Raw genomic sequence first — 17,913 nt, forward strand, 5'->3', positions numbered from 1 at the left:
AGTGTATATAATATTAAACATGATTGCATACTATTTTATAATTTTATGCCACTTTTAGTGCTTTTTGTTTACATTTTAATCAGGGAAAATGAGCAGGTGCACCTTTAAAAGGAATCATTTATTCAACCCTTGTGATGTTCCAAACTTGTATAAAAAAATGTTATTGTTTTTGTTCTTACAATGAAAGTTGTTTATGTCCAATTTTGTAAAAAATAAAATAAATAAATTCATTTTTTTTTACTATCCCTTTAAATCACAGCCACAGCTTTAAAACTGATGCCATTTTGTGATTATTATTGTCTTTCAGGATTCTGGTCAACCCATTCCTCTGGTGGTGGAGAGCTGTATACGTTACATTAATCTATATGGTGAGCAGTTCAAGGAAAGGTCACTAATTAATTGCAGAAAAACATGCTGACTCTGGAGCTACTGGAAACCATTAGAGAGCTCTCCAAAACAACACATCCCTTTATCACTCAGAGAGTGCTTAACATTCTCAACCAGAGTGAGACACAGATGCTAATTAGAATAAGGACACATGTGTTGTAAGTTTTAGTGATCCCGTGATACTTTGGAAATAGTTCCATATAAAGACCATCTGTCAGGGTGAAGCTGAAGTTAGTGAATTTAGAGAATGACATCAGTTTGGCTGCTAAGTATTCAGTGGTTTGCTGATTTATTATTCCGCTGGAGACTATACATTTTTATAGATTTCAAGGAAGAAAATAATAATGCTATGAATTATATTCTCTCTGCTTGCTCAAATATTGTTAACAGGAACCTCATCTATTCTTTCTTTGAATGCAATATCATGACAAGTTTTTGACTCATGTTTCTTTGTATTTTCCTGTGCCAGGGCTGCAACAACAAGGCATATTCCGAGTTCCTGGATCTCAGGTGGAAGTCAACGATATAAAAAATTCATTTGAAAGAGGTTAGGCCTCTAGAGATGAACTGTCATTATTTTTCAGTTATTTTGCTTTATGTACTTTACAAACTGTGAATACTTCCGCACATCGGTGTAAACAATATAAGAAAATCAAGTTTGGTAGCAGGATTTCGATTGACAAAAGCTTTCCTGTGAAACAAATTGATTCAACATTTAGCTCATGTTTGCAGACACAAACAATCATCTGCCTGGTTTTGATATTGACAAATGATGTATCAAATGATATAAGCCATTTCTAAGACTATTCCATCGTCCAGATCATTCCATTTGCACTGAAATTCCATTTAGTACGTAGAAATTCCCATAACAAAAAAAGAAAATAAGAGTATAATAATGATAACAGAAAATAGTACAGTAAATTGAAATGGTAAATTGTGAAAATAATAATACAGAGATGGTCAGATAACTGGTCAGATAATCTTTTGAAGTGTCTCAGTTCATCAGATATGGAGGACAAGTGCAAATTTCAGCTAAAAGAGAGATGCAAGATAAACAAAACAAATACTTGTAAAGTTTAGGGAACTAAGATTACTGAATACTTATTATTATAAATTATGAATGTGTGTGTGTGTGTGTGTGTGTGTGTTTGTGTGCGTGCGTGCGTGCGTGCATGTGTGTTTGTATTTTTCTCCTATAATTTCTATTTTTTCCACCATTTATTTTAGGTGAGGACCCACTGGTTGATGATCAGAGCGATCATGACATCAACTCTGTGGCCGGCGTTCTCAAGCTGTATTTCAGAGGGCTGGAGAACCCTCTGTTCCCCAAGGAGCGCTTCCTGGATTTGATCTCCACCATCAGTGAGTGTTTCATTCAGTTGCAGGATAGGTCAATATGTTATTTGTTGTATGTTTCTACTGGTGCTTGGCTTTGTCTTTGCAATTTGACAAAACAGTTTCTTATACTGTATTTCGCTTTTGGAGCAAAAAAAAATTGAAAGTGACGTGACATTTAGACAAGTATGGTGACCCATACTCAGAATTTGTGCTCTGCATTTAACCCATCCAAAGTGCAGACACACACAGCAGTGAACACACACACACTGTGAACACACACCCGGAGCAGCAGGCAGCCATTTATGTTGCGGCGCCCAGGGAGAAGTTGGGGGTTCAGTGCCTTGCTCAAGAGCACCTCAGTCATGGTATTTCCAGCCCGAGATTCGAACCCACAACCCTAGGGTTAGGAGTCAAATTCTCTAACCTCTAGGCCACGTCTTCCCCGACATCTTGTCTGGCAAGAGAAAGTTAAAAAAAATCTATTATAAGTAAACATACAAACGGTTGTTTTAGGATTGAGGCTAATAGTTGACTGCCATTCACAAGTTTGGGGTCAGTAAGATTTATATTTAGATCGCTGAAGGATTACGCAACACTAAAGACTGAATTGTTGTACAAATGTTTCACAGTATTACCGTATTTTTCGGACAATAAGTTGCACCTGAGTATAAGTCGCATCAGTCCAAAAATACGTCATAATAAGGAAAAAAACATATATAAGTCGCACTGGACTATAAGTCGCATTTATTTAGAACCAAGAACCAAGAGAAAACATTACCATCTACAGCCGTGAGAGGGCGCTCTATGTCTTCAGTGTAGACTACAGGAGCACTGAGCAGCATAGAGCGCCCTCTGTTTTCTCTTAGTTCATTTCTCTTGGTTCATGTAAAATTAATTTTGATAAATAAGTCGCACCTGACTATAAGTCGCAGGACCAGCCAAACTATGAAAAAAAGTGTGACTTATAGTCCGGAAAATACGGTACTGTTTTACTATATGTTTGATCAAATAAATGCAGCCTTGGTGAGACTTCTTTCAAAAACATGAATCAGTCGCACCAACCCCAGACTTTTGAACAGTTGAGTATATTTGAAATGTAAAGCTGTTGGTTTATTTGTTTCAATGCTTGTTTGTCGTTTTCTTGTTTTAGAGCTTGAATCGTCTGCGGAAAGAGCCCACCACATCCAGCAGATCATCATCACCCTTCCTCGTACCATCATCATCGTCATGAGATACCTGTTTGCTTTTCTAAATCAGTATGTTTTATATTTCAACAACTTTTTTTGTGCCATACATTAAGTAAGTTGACCTGCAGTTACACGCACGGATGCTCAAAAGTGGGAGGCTAATTTGTAATTTTACCACACTGCCCTCACAGCATCTCTGTCTTTAGACTGTAAATCTCTTAGTAAATCACCATTTATGTGAATAACAGCAGTCACAAGCAAAGACATTCATTATATTTACAAAGAGCTTTTCAACAGCCCCTGCCATTATTGTCTTATTTATGACCATGTCTGTCAAGTCAAATGCTTTAGAGGATATTTACGCCAGAAGAAACCGATCAGTCTGTACTGTACTATACCTGTCCTCTTCTCCTTTTATTGATGCTTCCTGTTCTCACCCTCCCCCAGGCCGAACAAAGAATTTGATTTCACTTCATGAGTTTTTCCCTCTGACTTCTTTCCCCCTTTCATTTGCTCTCGGTGCTTGCAGCTCTGACTCATATGAACTTCACTTCTGCAGTCAAGAGACTTCCCAATAAGAGATGAGCTGAAAGATAATGCACTGTGCATGAAGATGAATTCTCTGAGACAAAGTTATGAACTAATGTATTGAAATAGACAGCAGGAGTAGGAGAGAACGTTTTTGATAAATTGTGAATCCTGCAGCATTACATCACCTTTAAGAACATAAACTTCTTCTCTATCTCTGTTTCTTCATCCTTCTAGTCTGTCGCAGTACAGTGATGAGAACATGATGGACACATATAACCTTGCCATCTGTTTTGGACCCACTCTGATGCCCATTCCGGATGGTCAGGACCCTGTGGCATGCCAGGCTCATGTTAATGAGGTCATCAAGACCATCATCATCCACCAAGAAGCCATCTTCCCAAGCCTGCGTGAGCTGGACGGTCCCGTCTATGAGAAATGCATGACTGGAGGAGAGGAGTACTGGTGAGCTCTAGACTTCAGCTGGATTTTGTTGTTACTAAGGAATGTCATAATTTCTCCATTAGAGCCAGCCTTGGCTTAAACTGAGCTCTCTACTATAAATGGGGAGTTTCGCACACGGGTCATGTAAGGTGGAGTACCTGAGGCATACTTTTGTAACCTATTGCTAAAAGCGGTATTTATACTTCAGTGTCAGTATCAAAAGGAAACACCACGTGTTTCTTTGATATATACTGTTTTTCTAAAAGATTACCATATTAATATACAATAGATTACTTCTTATTCTAAGGTATTTTGTGGAAATGGTTTGCTTTGGTTATTATAAGTTATAAATGTAACCACGCATTTATTTGATAAAAACAAAGTAAAAACTGTTAAATCGTGCGATATTATTACAGTTTATAAATAACTGTTTTTCATATATTAAAAAAATGTAATTTGTGATGGCAAAACTGAATTTTCAGCAGCCGTTTCGCCAGTGTTCATTGTCACGTGATGCATCAGAAATCATTCTAATATGTTGATTTGGTGTTCAAAAACATGATTATTATCAATGATGAAAACCATTTGCTTAATAATGGTGGAAACTATGATGCTTTTTTTTTAGGATTCTTAGACAAATTGAAGATTCAAAAGAACAGTATTTATTAAAAATTCTAAAGAACAGTACTTATTGAAACAAAAGTAGTCAATGCAATGTCAAAGTCAGTGCATCCTAGCTAAATAAAAGTATTCTTTTCTTAAAAAAAAAATAACATACTGACTCCAGATTTTGGAATGTATTTATCAAACATGCTGTTTTAAAATCAACAATCCTCCTATTGCAATTTTTTTACCCTGTTCTTACTCTTATGTTATGACTCTTAACCATGGTAAAATCAATGTGTAACACAGTCTCTTGAAGCGTATTGCTTTAAATCCCCATGAAATAAAAATTTGGCTTTTGGATTTTAATCCACAGTGCTTGATGTTTCATGAGTTTCATGAGTTTAATATTGATGCTATTTGATTACTGTTTGTGTGACATTGCAGAACTGAATTGCAACTCTTTCTCTTTGTGTTTGTTTATGTGTGTATGTTCACACAGTGACAGCCCTCACAGTGAACCAGGCACCACTGATGAAGCCGACAACTGCACCGAACCACACACGAGCGATGATGGTACAGGCATTATTATTATACATTTATTCAATGCTTTATTTCCCTTTTATAGTCTCTTATGGAAAGATGCAGTTGTATTGTAAAAGAGACCACAAATAACCAGAAGCAATAATCAGCCTTTGAGGTTTTTAGTTTACTCAACCAATAGAAGAACTGTCAGATGTTTATGTTTGCCTTTGGGGTTGAAAGGAATCGAAATGACCACATATAACTTCTTAACGAAAAAGAAAAATAGTTTCTCCTTGTGTATTTTGAAGATGATGTACTGATTAGCATTGCTGTGTTGTGCGTGTAGCATTGCTGTGTGTTCCACACATGGATGTCAACTGCATAATTTACATCAGATGTCAAAGCTGGCATTGAAACATTTGGGTCATATCAGTTTAATCTAAACAGTTTCCACAAATCAATATTATTCATACAACCACAGCCAATATTACTTTTTTTTTTGTTTTTGTTTTTTTTAGTAAAATAATCTTACCATCCTTAAAGGAAAATGCATATAAATTAGAAGCAAAATTTTATTTTCAGTGAATGTCAAATTAAGTTTATTGTTCTTACCCCAGTGGCAAGTTGTTTCTTTTTTTTTAGCATTTAAAAAAATCTAGTGGGGTAATAAAATTAATTTAAATTATGATATATTTTCTGAAAACATTTATGATATATTCTGTGAAATATATAAACACACACACACACAGACATAATATATATATAACTGAGGTAAATTGAATTTAGATTTGTAAGAAGGTTTGTGTAGATTTATAAACAAATGAAAGAAATGCTTCATATACACTAGGTTGTGTTGTTTGGTGGATGTTATGATGGACATTTCTCAGCCAATCAGAGTGGTGTTCTTTCAACAGTGTTTATCCTTATTGGCTGGTAAGCTATGAGGAGATAAAAATGATGATCTCAGATTGAAACATGGCAGCTCATATTCATAAACTGTTAAGTGAGGTTCGCTCCCAGGTCTTAAAAATGTTGTTCTCTCTGTTTTTTCACTCCCTTCCTCTCTCCCCCTTCACCCTCTTCATTTCACACATGTAAATGATAGCATTGTCTAGCGACATTTCTGTTTCTATATTAAATGAAGATACAGACTTAAATATCTCTTTCGGCCCAGTTTCAGCAATCTTTGCACTTCATCTCGCTCTTCCAGCCCTTAGTTTTCTCTGCTTAATTGCCTCCTCCTTTGCCTTTTATCACTTTGTTTCCCTTCTCTCCCTCTCTCTTGCACAATCTTTATTCAGGGTGAGTAAACAGGTCTCACGGGGCTTCCTGCGCCCGCTCCCTTCATTTAGTGATTGATGGAGCTGCACTCGCTCACTAACCCCAAACACCAGCCACATCGCTGATAACATCTCGCATACAGCCCCCTGCGCATTCAAGAAGTCAGGGTTTTTTTCAGTTTCACTAAAACGGTTCTGCTCTCATCTAATGGGTTAAGAGTGGCTCTTTTTTAACACTAAAATATATTATAGTTTGTTTTTCTATTTAAAGGTGTACTCATTATTTTTCCATGTAAAGTTTTACACATAATGAATACAAGCAGGAGTTTTTACAAATCTTTAAAATGGTAAACATTTAGACCTACTGTATTTTTTTGCCCATACAATAGAAATCAATGGGAACCTGTTTGGTTTGCCAACATTCTACAGAAAATGTTCTGTAGTGCAGAATAAAAGAAATACATACAGGTTTAGAAAGATAAGAGGCTGAGTAAATTTGGACTATGAGTGGACTATCCCTTAATAAGGTCATGTCACAGCAATGCCACATATTACATAAAGTATAATTTGGTTTAAAATACTAAGCTGTATTAAGTGTATACTAACCAGAAAACAGTTTGGTAGTATTCCATTCCAAAATAGGCAAAATAATTTTTATCGTTGATGGGATGTTGTTGTTGTTTGTTGAGCCTTAATAAAACATTCAAAGTAATCATGTTTTTAGAGGCAGCTCTTCTTATTAACCTCTTTAAACATGTAACTGGATGAATGGCTGAATCGCATGCTGTGTAGTGTGTATGCTGTTGTGTATGTTAGTGATCCACACTGACATTCTGTTTTGATCTGTCTGGTGCTCTGATCTGGAATCAGTCTTCTCTCAGGAGCTCATCAGCAAAAACCTGCTTTATGCATGACTTCAGGACTGCTTGAAGTCACATGCTGTAGCTCCGAAACAGCGCTATCGCAGTTTCCCATAACCTTCGGCAAATGCTGGGAAATCGCAATCAGATTCTTAACCTTCAATGCAGCCAATCAGGTGCAGTCACAATGGAAAAAATCAAACGACATAAAGAATTGCAAAGCTGATTTTCTCTTTCTCTCTTTATTTCCTTTTTTCCTCTTTCCTTCCATTTCTGTTCCATGCCTGTATTTAATTTCACCCCTGGATGGAGACCCTAATGAAACTGATTGGTTTCTTCTAGTTGACTTGGAGATTTCCTGCCAAGCGCTGATTTGTTCTGTATATCTCCTTAACCCTGAATGACCCCTCTGTCTTTTTGCCCCTGGCAGCTTGGTGGCAGATTTGATAGGATTTAGATAAAGTCCACTTAGCATTTTAGCAGCCCATCTGTATTACAAATGTGCCTGTTTCTTTGTGGTCCTGATGGGGTAAAAGATGAGATCATATCCTGATGTGTAAGACCGAGTGATGAATGCGAGTCTATATGATATTGGATACGGTATCTATTCGACAACTAAATACACATACAAGCTTTTGCTGTGCACACTGCTTGTTGAACAGTATTTTTTGTTGTTGTTGACTGATCAGTTACATCTGTCCCTAAGAATAAATGAACCATGAAAGTACACTTGTTCACAATAAATGTAGTGTGTTTCTTCCGTACATAAGCAAATATGTGTGAAATATTGCATTGCTGTGATCCACATATTTTTTTGTTCAAAGACTGTTGTTTTGTTTAGTTTAGTTTAGTTTAGTTTAGTTTTATTTTGTTGTGCTTTGTTTTTGTTTAGCTTGCTTTTTGTTTTTGTCTTGCTTTTGTTTGTTTTATTTAGCTTGCTTTTGTTTTTGTTTGTCTTGCTTTTGTTTTGTTTTAATTTAGCTTGCTTTTTGTTTGTGTTGCTTTTGTTTTGTTTTAATTTAGCTTGCTTTTTGTTTTGTTTTGTGAATTACAACAATTCATCTATGGACTTTTCAGTATCTTTGACCTGACATGATGACATTTTGCATTGTTGGTTTGTTTTTTTCTTTGCTTTTGTTTTGTCTTTCTTGCTTATGACAATCTAAAGACTGCAATATTTTTTGTGTATAAAATCTAATGGTTTCTGTTTCTGCAGTCCAATTCACCCACTGTGAAATATCATTGCACCAAAATCTTACCTGATCTAACTGTTTATTTAACTAACTATCTAATTAAATTCAGTGTCATGCAACATTTTTGCGTTTACTCTGGACAGACAAACTGCTTGTCGTTGGAAACTTGTCATATCACGCCTGGCCAAGACATGGTGTGACTGTGTTTTTTTACTGAGAACCAGCTGGGAGCATGACAGATTTTGAGTCTGTTGCAGTCCTCTGAAGCTCTCTGGAAATTTGTTGACATAATTCTCTATTCAAACATGTTAATGAGTGCTACTTTCCCTGTTCCTCTCTCTCACACACACACAGAGGTGGAGCAGATTGAAGCCATTGCAAAGTTTGATTACATGGGTCGGACTCCTCGTGAGCTGTCCTTCAAGAAAGGCGCATCCCTTCTGCTGTATCATCGTGCATCTGAGGACTGGTGGGAGGGCCGACACAATGGGGTTGACGGCCTCATACCTCACCAGTATATAGTAGTCCAAGACTTGTAAGTATCTAAATTATATAAGTTTTCATTCAATAATTTTTATATAGTTCTGGCACTAGTTACAGGACAGTTCAATACATGTTGCCTTGTGAAAGTGTTGCCCTCTGGGTAGTATATGTCTAATCAACCAGGCCATCTGAACTGAGTTCATACCGTAATAGCTCAAAAGTGAGAATCAAATAGTTCCCTCCATTAACACTTTAAACTTTAATTAAAATTTAAGAGCACTTAGTGGCAGTTAAAGAATGCCCTTATGTCTTTGGCAGGGAACCTCTCTTACTCTATGAGTCTAATTGTGTTTCTGAAGCACCAAGCATTAGTGGTGCCTTAATGTGCTAGACATGCATTTATGTGAAAGCTCATCGGGGGCAGTGGGACATGACGTACTTCACTGAGGTTAAAATTAAAGTAAGCCAATCAAGTGGGCCTTCTGCTCCTCTGTGCAGCGTCCTTGAGTTGACCATATTTATATCATCAGCTTTTATAAACTGTCCTACTGCTGTTTCAGTAATTACTAAAATGATAACATGCTCATTATTTCTTTGTATGGTCTAACTGGTGTCAGTTTGATGAATGATTTTTTTAAAAGGGTCAGTCCAAGCCCTATTCCTAATATTGGAAGATTTAACAGCAGCAAATAAGGAATATTGAGCTTGCTTAAATGAAAAGAGACTACAGGTCGCTGGTTCTTCTGCAGGTGGGCAGAATTACCAAAATCTTGTATCACAATAGTTATTTGTTTTGTAAATTCCACCACCCATTGCTTTATGCATGACATATCTTTTAATAATCCAGTGATTTATCTGCTTTAAAAATGCAACCTAAAGTTTGAGATTATGTGGGTTGAAAACTGCTTGTTTCAGTAGGAGCAAATTTCTGCATGCATGTTCAAACATCTAGTGGAAAGCTGTAGCAAAAGGATAGAAGCTGTTAGAGAGTATTAGCTTCTTGTTAATGGCAGTGGTTCTGAAATTAAGGTCCAAAAAGCACGTATTTCAGTCCATTTATGTGTTTAAAAGGCACTCATTGCATAATAAAACATTTGGGCGGTAGACTTTTTCAGAGACTTTTTTCCCCTTGAATGTGACATTCAGCAGCTTCAGATTACCAAACACCTTCTGCTGTCGTCTCCCTTGAGAACTGTAAAAGCAGCCCGAGAACATGCTGTGAAACTGTGATCAGTGGATGTTTGCTTGCTCAGGGCTCTGGGAATGAGATGTGAAGTGAGAATAATGCAGGGGCTGCTGGGACTGAAAAATAAGAGACTAGAGGTTTCTTTCATTTGCTAGCTTTATGTACATTGATTGTTTGATGTGTGTGACACTTTAAGGTTTTTTTTTTTTTTTTTTTTAGCAAGGACACATGAAATTAATCAAAAGTGACTGTAAAGAGACTTCAACAGTGTTACAAAAAAAAAAAAAAATCTGTTTTAATTAAATGCTGTTCTCATCAACTTTCTATTCATCAAAGTATCCAGAAAAAAAAAAATAATGTAGCATGTTAATGAGCACCAGATTAGCATATTAGAGTAATTACTGAAAGATGACTGAAATCATGTGATTCTGAAGACTGAAGTAGTGGCTGCTACAGATCTTACAGAGTAACCGGAAATATTTTTGTATCTGTCTGTTTAGGGATGATGCGTTCTCTGATAGTCTGAGTCAGAAGGCTGACAGCGAGGCCAGCAGTGGACCTTTACTGGACGATAAAGCCTCATCCAAAAATGATCTGCAGTCCCCGTGTGAACCTTCATCTGATTACAACTTTGGTGGTGTCATGGGCCGGTCAGTGGCTGATTATTCAGGATTCTGCTTCTATTTATTTCCCATATTTTTGTCCTAAGGAAAAATATCTGAATTACAGTGTTTAATCCTGGCCTGTTTCTTCTCGCAGCTTATTTATTTACTCTTGTTCGGCTTATTTTTGACATGAATATTTAACGAACCATTTTTTACTCTTATTTACAGTCTGCTTTGAGTTTTTTGCCATCTCATTGTGTATTTATGCAGTGTTAGGTTGCGTTCGGACGGGTCTGCCATTCCTCGGCGCCGCAATGGCACTGACCCTCATAGTCCTCCCCGAGACACACCGCCGCGGGCCGCTGCCTGTCCCAGCAGTCCTCACAAGGTGGCGCTCAGTAGGAGCCACATAGAGAGTCCTGAGAAGAGGCGTTTGGGAACCTTTGGCAGTGCAGGCAGCATTAACTACCCTGAGAGAAAGGTCTATCCTGAGGGTCACCCGCTCAAGCCTGTGCAAGGAGCAACAAGACACAGCAGCCTAGGAGACCACAAGTCCTTGGAGACTGAGGCTTTAGCAGAGGTGGGTGGGTGTGTTTATGTGTGTGCATGTTTTTATATTCTCATAAAATGTCACTGTGTTGTGTGTGTGTGTGTGTGTGTGTCTATATATATATATATATATATATATATATATATATATATATATATATATATATATATATATATATATATATACACACAAATATATATATATATTTATTAATATATATTTTCCGGACTATAAGTCACACTTTTTTTCATAGTTTGGCTGGTCCTGCGACTTATAGTCAGGTGCGACTTATTTATCTAAATTAATTTGACATGAACCAAGAGAAGTTAACTAAGAGAAAACATTACCTGTAGTCTACCACTGAGCAGCGTAGAGCGCCCTCTCGCGGCTGGAGATGGTAATGTTTTCTCTTGGTTCTTGGTTCTAAATAAATGCGATTTATAGTCCAGTGTGACTTATATATTTTTTTCCTCATCATGACGTATTTTTGGACTGATGCGACTTATACTCAGGTGCGACTTATTTTTAGTCCGAAAAATACGGTATATACACTGGAGATCAAATATTTGAATTAATATTTGTTTATGTTTTTGAAAGATAAGTCTTATACTCACAATGGCTGTATTTATTTAACCAAAAATACAGTAATATTATGAAATATCATTATAATTTAAAAGAAGCTGGCAAGATTTAGTCCAGCAGAAACAAAGAGCTGGCACTAAAGCAGATATCAGCATGAACGGGACAAAGCTGGCACTGATCCATGTGATTCATTTGCGCACGGATAAATAATGAAGTCTGTGACACATAGAACAGTTAATGATCTTTTGTAATATCCCCTTTGTGTCTATACTCACCTAATGAAAAGAAAATGGCTTATGTGAATAAAGACATCAACATGAAGGCCTGATTGAAATTGTTGGATAGAAATGTTTTGTATATTGATAATGCATTATAAGCACAGACTGCATGATCTGATTAACATAAACGCTTGATGTGCAGTTTGGGAAATGTGTGGAAATGTGTTTGGGGCGGGTGGGGTGGTGTCTTTGTGAGCCCTTTATCTTCTGAACATTACATTTTTATGGCTTGCTCAGCTCCAAGACGGAGGATGGTCTTGAAAGGGAACGGGAAAGCAGTGAGTTTATAGTCGTCATTATCAAGATGGCAGCAACACTGTGAATCAAACATAATCTGCCCCCATGATATACTAGTTGGCTTCGGAAGAAAGTAAGATGAATTTCCAGGAAAGATGAGAGATTTCTAAGGCCATATACCTCTGTAAAAACATTCTGTGCAGAAACCGGAAAACAAAAAACAATAACCAGAAAAGTTATTGATCATTTCTCGCGTCATCGGATTTAAACAAATCTGGCTTGAGTTTGAGCTTGATTTTTTTTTTTAAATAATTATATGTAAATCTTTGTGAAATTTATCCCATCAAAATAAGACAAAAATGACTCAATTCAGTTAATATTTTTAAAAAATACTGTTGTCAAAAATGCAAACTAGGTTCTGAATAAAAAAATGAACATTTGATTTTACTTTAAATATTTTCTCGTCAACAATGTTTTCATTAAAATGGCTGAAAAAGAAATGAATGACAAAATATTGACTGAATTTAAATATTCACTTTATTCAAAAATGGCATTAATAAGCTAGTTTATTTCTAAAATGTAGGTCTAATTTCAAATGTTATTTTTTGTTTATCTTGTAATTTTGTAATCTTAGACTGAAATGAAAAATATCAAAAGTTATTATATATTTGGTTGAAAATTTACAAAAATATATATACTGTTGACAAAAATGTAAACTAGGTTATGAATGCTTGAAAATTTGGTTTAATATTAATTGTTATTTTTATTGAGTACAATTCAGTGTCATTATAGAATAAAAAGAAAATGCCATTTATATGATTTCAAAGAATCTGTGACAAACAAACGAACAAAACTGTGTAAAAAGTAAACTATATTTTTGTGTTACAGGATATTGAGAAGACAATGAACACGGCACTTCATGAGCTCCGTGAACTGGAACGCCAGAACACAGCCAAACAAGCTCCGGATGTTGTTCTGGATACTTTAGAACCGCTCAAGAACCCTGTTAGCTCAGAGCCAGCGAGTCCCTTACACACCATCATGATCCGAGATCCGGATGCGGCCCTGAGACGCAGCAGCAGCTCCACCTCGGAGATGATGACCACCTTTAAACCGGCCATGTCTGCCAGATTTGCCGGAGCCCAGCTCAGACCTCCACCTATGAGACCCATGCGACCCCCGCCCACGCAGCACCGCTCCAGCAGCTCCAGCTCCTCCGGGGTGGGAAGCCCCGCTGTGACCCCCACAGAGAAGATGTTTCCGAGCAATGCTGCAGCTTCCTCTGCCAACTCCGGCGAGAACCCTGGGACAATGTAGCAGCAGACCCCTGGTGCGGTGTACCTACCTGCTCTGGTGCTCATACCAGGAAGGAAGTTCAGAAGTGCTTCTCATTTCTTTTTGAATTGATTTTTTGAGCCTTTAAGAGTTGTTGAAATGCATCGGAGCTGTGGCATAGTATTCTGACCTGTCGAACCTGGTTGTGGATGATGTGAGTTGAGTCTGGCTCAGGTGATTTCTCCATTCCATCCTTCCCATCATTTCCGACCCTCTCTGAAAAAAATGTAAATAAAAAAAACAAAAAGACAAAAAACTTTAAAAGGAAAAAAGACAATTCAAGGATAAATTTCCTGCTATGATAAAAAGAAAGTTGGAAAAAAATATGATTAATTCCTCTTTTTATTATTATTACTATTATTATTAATTTTTTTTTTTACCTCAGAATTAATATTAAGTTGTCCTTTTTGGCCACATTTTTATGTGAACTTTATTTAGAGCAAGATTAAACAAGTTTCTCTCTACACTGGTTGGCCAGAAGAGTTCTGTTATTCAGTGAATAAACTCTCATTGGAGGACTCTTCTAAAATAAGTGATAACTCCTGCCCTCCAGAACTGGACTGTACATAATAATAGAACCAAGCGGTCACTCGAATACTGTATAACACGGCCAGCTACCTTTGAGCTGTTGTAAATTGAGCTGTTGTAAATAGAGATATATTGTATTTGAAATTGTAATGCCTTTCGTTTTTAGAATAAGCGATATACATCTATGTAACAACATAGCCAAGCGGTAAACATATATGAGATGCAGAAAACCAATATACCAACTAATTTTAAGAAATCTGTGGTAAAATGTAGTTTTAATTGTATATAAATTTTGGGTAGATTCTTTTTTTTTTAAGTGTCAATCTTGTACAGCCGAGGACAGAACAAGCAGGGAGCATAGAACGGCTTTTATCAAAAACATTTACAACCAAGAAGCAGACAAAGAATGAATCAATTTTAGTCTGGTTTTAAGGCATTCCAATGAGCTCCATGTTATTGCAAGCATCCATCATTTAGATATTTCAAATAGTCCTGCTTTGGACATGTATCCCATTTATACTCTGTCAGCTGATTATATGAATATAAATGCTTGCTAAAATAACCAGAGGACACACAGGCAACCCAAGTAAAATGGTGAATTGCACCAAATGTACCCGGGACTTTTAACGATCATTTTTCAAAAAACATTTAATCGACATAATAATAATAATAATAATAATCTAAAAAAAAAAAAAAAAAAAAAAAAAAATATATATATATATATATATATATATATATATATATATATATATATATATATATATGTATATATGTATATATATATATATATATGTATATATATATATTTACAAAAATAAAAAAAAATCCTAAAATTAAGAATTTTCTTCTTCAAGCAAGATTTATGCCTCTAGAACCCCTCCAAGAGAAACTCCACTGCCCCCAATCTGTCATATCATCTCTGGTTCATCTTCAGTGTTACCCCTCCTCCCTGAGCTGTGCTCGAAGGGGGAATACCAGCCGTGTACACAAATTTGCCCGACTGACCTAGATATCCACTTAAACACACTGAGCCCAAAGCTTTAATTTAATCTTCTTCACTGATTTTCCTTTTGCAGTTTGGTTTAGGATACGCCACTTCATGCAGTCAAATCAGAATGACAGTATGTGAAAGCTTGTCTAGGGAAATTTTTTTTTATGACATTAAAAACGGTTCTCCCAAGAAAACAGTACTGTTACTACGCACAATTTTTAATCTAGTAATATTTCTAGATTTGTGTTTGATGTCATGCTTGAGCTGTTACATCATCCGTCTGCATTAGTCTTATATTTCCTGTTGGTGCCATACTGATTTACTCTTGCATTTGGAGCATACAAAAAAAAAAAAAAATTTAAATCTCTTTTGAGACTCCTTGTACTGTATTGTTGCTGCCACCTTGAATTACTTTTAACAGATGATTTTGTCAATGACTGGTAATTAGCTTCTGTCTGAATTCCTCAGCTGTGTAGAAGCATGGGCCTGTTGTCCGCATGTGAGGGAGACCGACTTGCACATGCTTTTCTTTTCCAAGAAACACTGTTCAAAGAAAGATAGCGGTGCCTTTCCCTAGATACAACACACAATGTCCCAAAATATTTTAGCCTTCAGCCACAAGGGAGCGATGGGGAACCGGGTCTGTAGCTGCGAGGATTAGACTCAATTTTGTTTCTAATATCTCCAACCATATCACTTCCCAATAGGTGTCATTTTAACATATGCATAAAGATTTTTTTTTCTACTATGGGCACATATCTATTTCTGGGTGTTCATTTAAATTCAGCATTTAAATTCAGCATAATTACACCTGGATGGATGAGGGCTTGTTTCTGTTTACAGTAAAGGAACATGCAATACATAATGAATCATTCAATGTATGAAACAGGTCGTTTTGGGTCATTCTTCTGTGATTTGGGGATGAAGGGTTCTCAAGTTCATAGAAAACCTGGAAATATCAGGGAATCCTAAATTCGGGATTTCCAGGCCTTGAAAGTTAAGTCACGTCAATTTCTATAGTAAATATAGTTGTGAGTATTTTTGTTATTCTCAAATCAAAAATCGAAATCGAAATTAAAATTAAATGTAACAACTTTTCGATTTGACATCTCTAAATTGAAAATGTTATTGTTATTAATAATAATAATTATAATAATAATAATAATAATAATAATAATACATCCTCATCCAGTAATCATGAATGGCATGAAAGGCATGACATTTTATTTATAAAAATGTTTTGAGAGGCCCTGCAGAACCTATTAACCCTTGTTCAGTGTGGATTTACCAGATGACCCTGTGTGTACGCATAAGGGCTAAGATAAATGCTGCCCTCTGGTGGCCTGTCCCTGCTCACATCGCCCTCTGTTGGTCAGTGCTGGTATTGATCATTCATTGACAAAGACTAGGCAGGAAAAAAAAAAAACAGTTGGCAGACATGAGGCTTTTTGTTACAAATGTAACCACATTTCTCACGTTTCTCATTTTCTACATCTTTATTTTTTTGTCTTGGTGTCACTGTAGGCATTCTTAACTCTAGCTTGCACTAACAGCCATGCACCAAAGGATCACATAAATCAGTGTGCGTCAAGAAATCCACAACCATACGCTGTCTTTACTCATGCTGTAATCATGCCTTCGAGTGTCATGAGTTTCATGAAATTTCATGAATTTGAATACTTGAGTATCAGACTTCTTGTTCTGCTGGGAAAGTCAGTGCATTATGTTCTCATATATCTGTTGTACAGCTCATTTAGTACATACTGTATATTAGCGCTCACATAAAGAGATGAAGTTTGATTATATATTATACCAAGTTTACAGAAACTGCCATCTGTAACATACTAAAATAGTCATGGTTGTGCCATTCATCTCTGTTTATCTCTCCTCTGCCAGTGAACTAAAGGCTGTGCTGTGAAAAGCGTATATACTTTTGCTGTAAATTTAAATCTTCTGCCCAAGCTAATGCATTGCAGTATTTAAGGCCATGCTGGTCTGATAATAGGATGTTGTATGGTACTTGCACGATTACTAAGGCACTTGGTGCATCCCTGTACTTAATAGACTGTATGTGATGTTATTGGAAGTATGTTTTGGGAATGTATGCTACATTGGGCGTGTATTGTACCTATGCCACAATGGGTGTTTATTGTATGTATGCTAAGATAACAGAAAATATAGGCTGTCTCCTTCTCTGGACACAACGTTCCACAGGACACAGTCTGTCTGTAGTAGTGGGTTGTGAAAACTGTTTTTTTCCTCCTCTAAACACTTTTTGTCTAGTGGTGCTGTTCTCAAATGAGTGTTTGAATGGTTGGATAACCCCCCGTGATGTTACCGTACACCATCCCAGTGTCTGGATGTGAACCATTCCAAGTCCAAATAAAGATTTTTTTTGACCTTACAAAAAAAAAATGTTGTCCTTTTTTATTTTAGATTAAATTCATTGGTAAAGCTTGTGTCATGTAATGCTTGTATTCATAATAATTGTACTTACTGAACTAACTTTGCATAGCTAATTAATAACTTTTTTTTAACTCAGCCCAAAATCAATAAAACACATAAATGTAAGTATTACAAATGAAACATTTAATTAATGGACTGTAAAAATAATGCATCAAAACGATTAATGATAATAACTGTTGCTATTAATATTACTAGTACTATTAAAAGGTGTGTGTATATATTTATGTATGTGTATGTATGAATGTTTTAAATGTGTGTGTGTGTATTCGTTTTTAATGATGTCATTTAATATAATGAAAACAAGTTATTAGTAGTAAGGTGTGTGAA

General features: G+C 36.2%; 1 protein-coding gene across 2 annotated transcripts in view; it reads left to right on the forward strand.

Moving 5' to 3' along the window:
* The window catches only part of LOC128015813 (SLIT-ROBO Rho GTPase-activating protein 3), a 73,728-nt gene extending 58,925 nt beyond the window's left edge, over nucleotides 1-14,803 (forward strand). For both annotated transcript variants that reach the window (XM_052599994.1, XM_052599995.1), the window contains exons 13-22: nucleotides 308-368; nucleotides 857-934; nucleotides 1,615-1,749; nucleotides 2,876-2,981; nucleotides 3,678-3,905; nucleotides 4,990-5,063; nucleotides 8,700-8,880; nucleotides 10,515-10,664; nucleotides 10,890-11,199; nucleotides 13,155-14,803. In XM_052599994.1, coding sequence (XP_052455954.1) covers nucleotides 308-368; nucleotides 857-934; nucleotides 1,615-1,749; nucleotides 2,876-2,981; nucleotides 3,678-3,905; nucleotides 4,990-5,063; nucleotides 8,700-8,880; nucleotides 10,515-10,664; nucleotides 10,890-11,199; nucleotides 13,155-13,583 — 1,752 coding nt within the window. In that variant the 3' untranslated portion in view covers nucleotides 13,584-14,803. The remainder of the gene's footprint in view (nucleotides 1-307; nucleotides 369-856; nucleotides 935-1,614; nucleotides 1,750-2,875; nucleotides 2,982-3,677; nucleotides 3,906-4,989; nucleotides 5,064-8,699; nucleotides 8,881-10,514; nucleotides 10,665-10,889; nucleotides 11,200-13,154) is intronic.
* Nucleotides 14,804-17,913: the final 3,110 nt, after the last annotated feature.

This window comes from Carassius gibelio, chromosome A6 (assembly GCF_023724105.1).
Source record: "Carassius gibelio isolate Cgi1373 ecotype wild population from Czech Republic chromosome A6, carGib1.2-hapl.c, whole genome shotgun sequence".
In the NCBI taxonomy this organism is placed as follows: Eukaryota; Metazoa; Chordata; class Actinopteri; order Cypriniformes; family Cyprinidae; genus Carassius; species Carassius gibelio.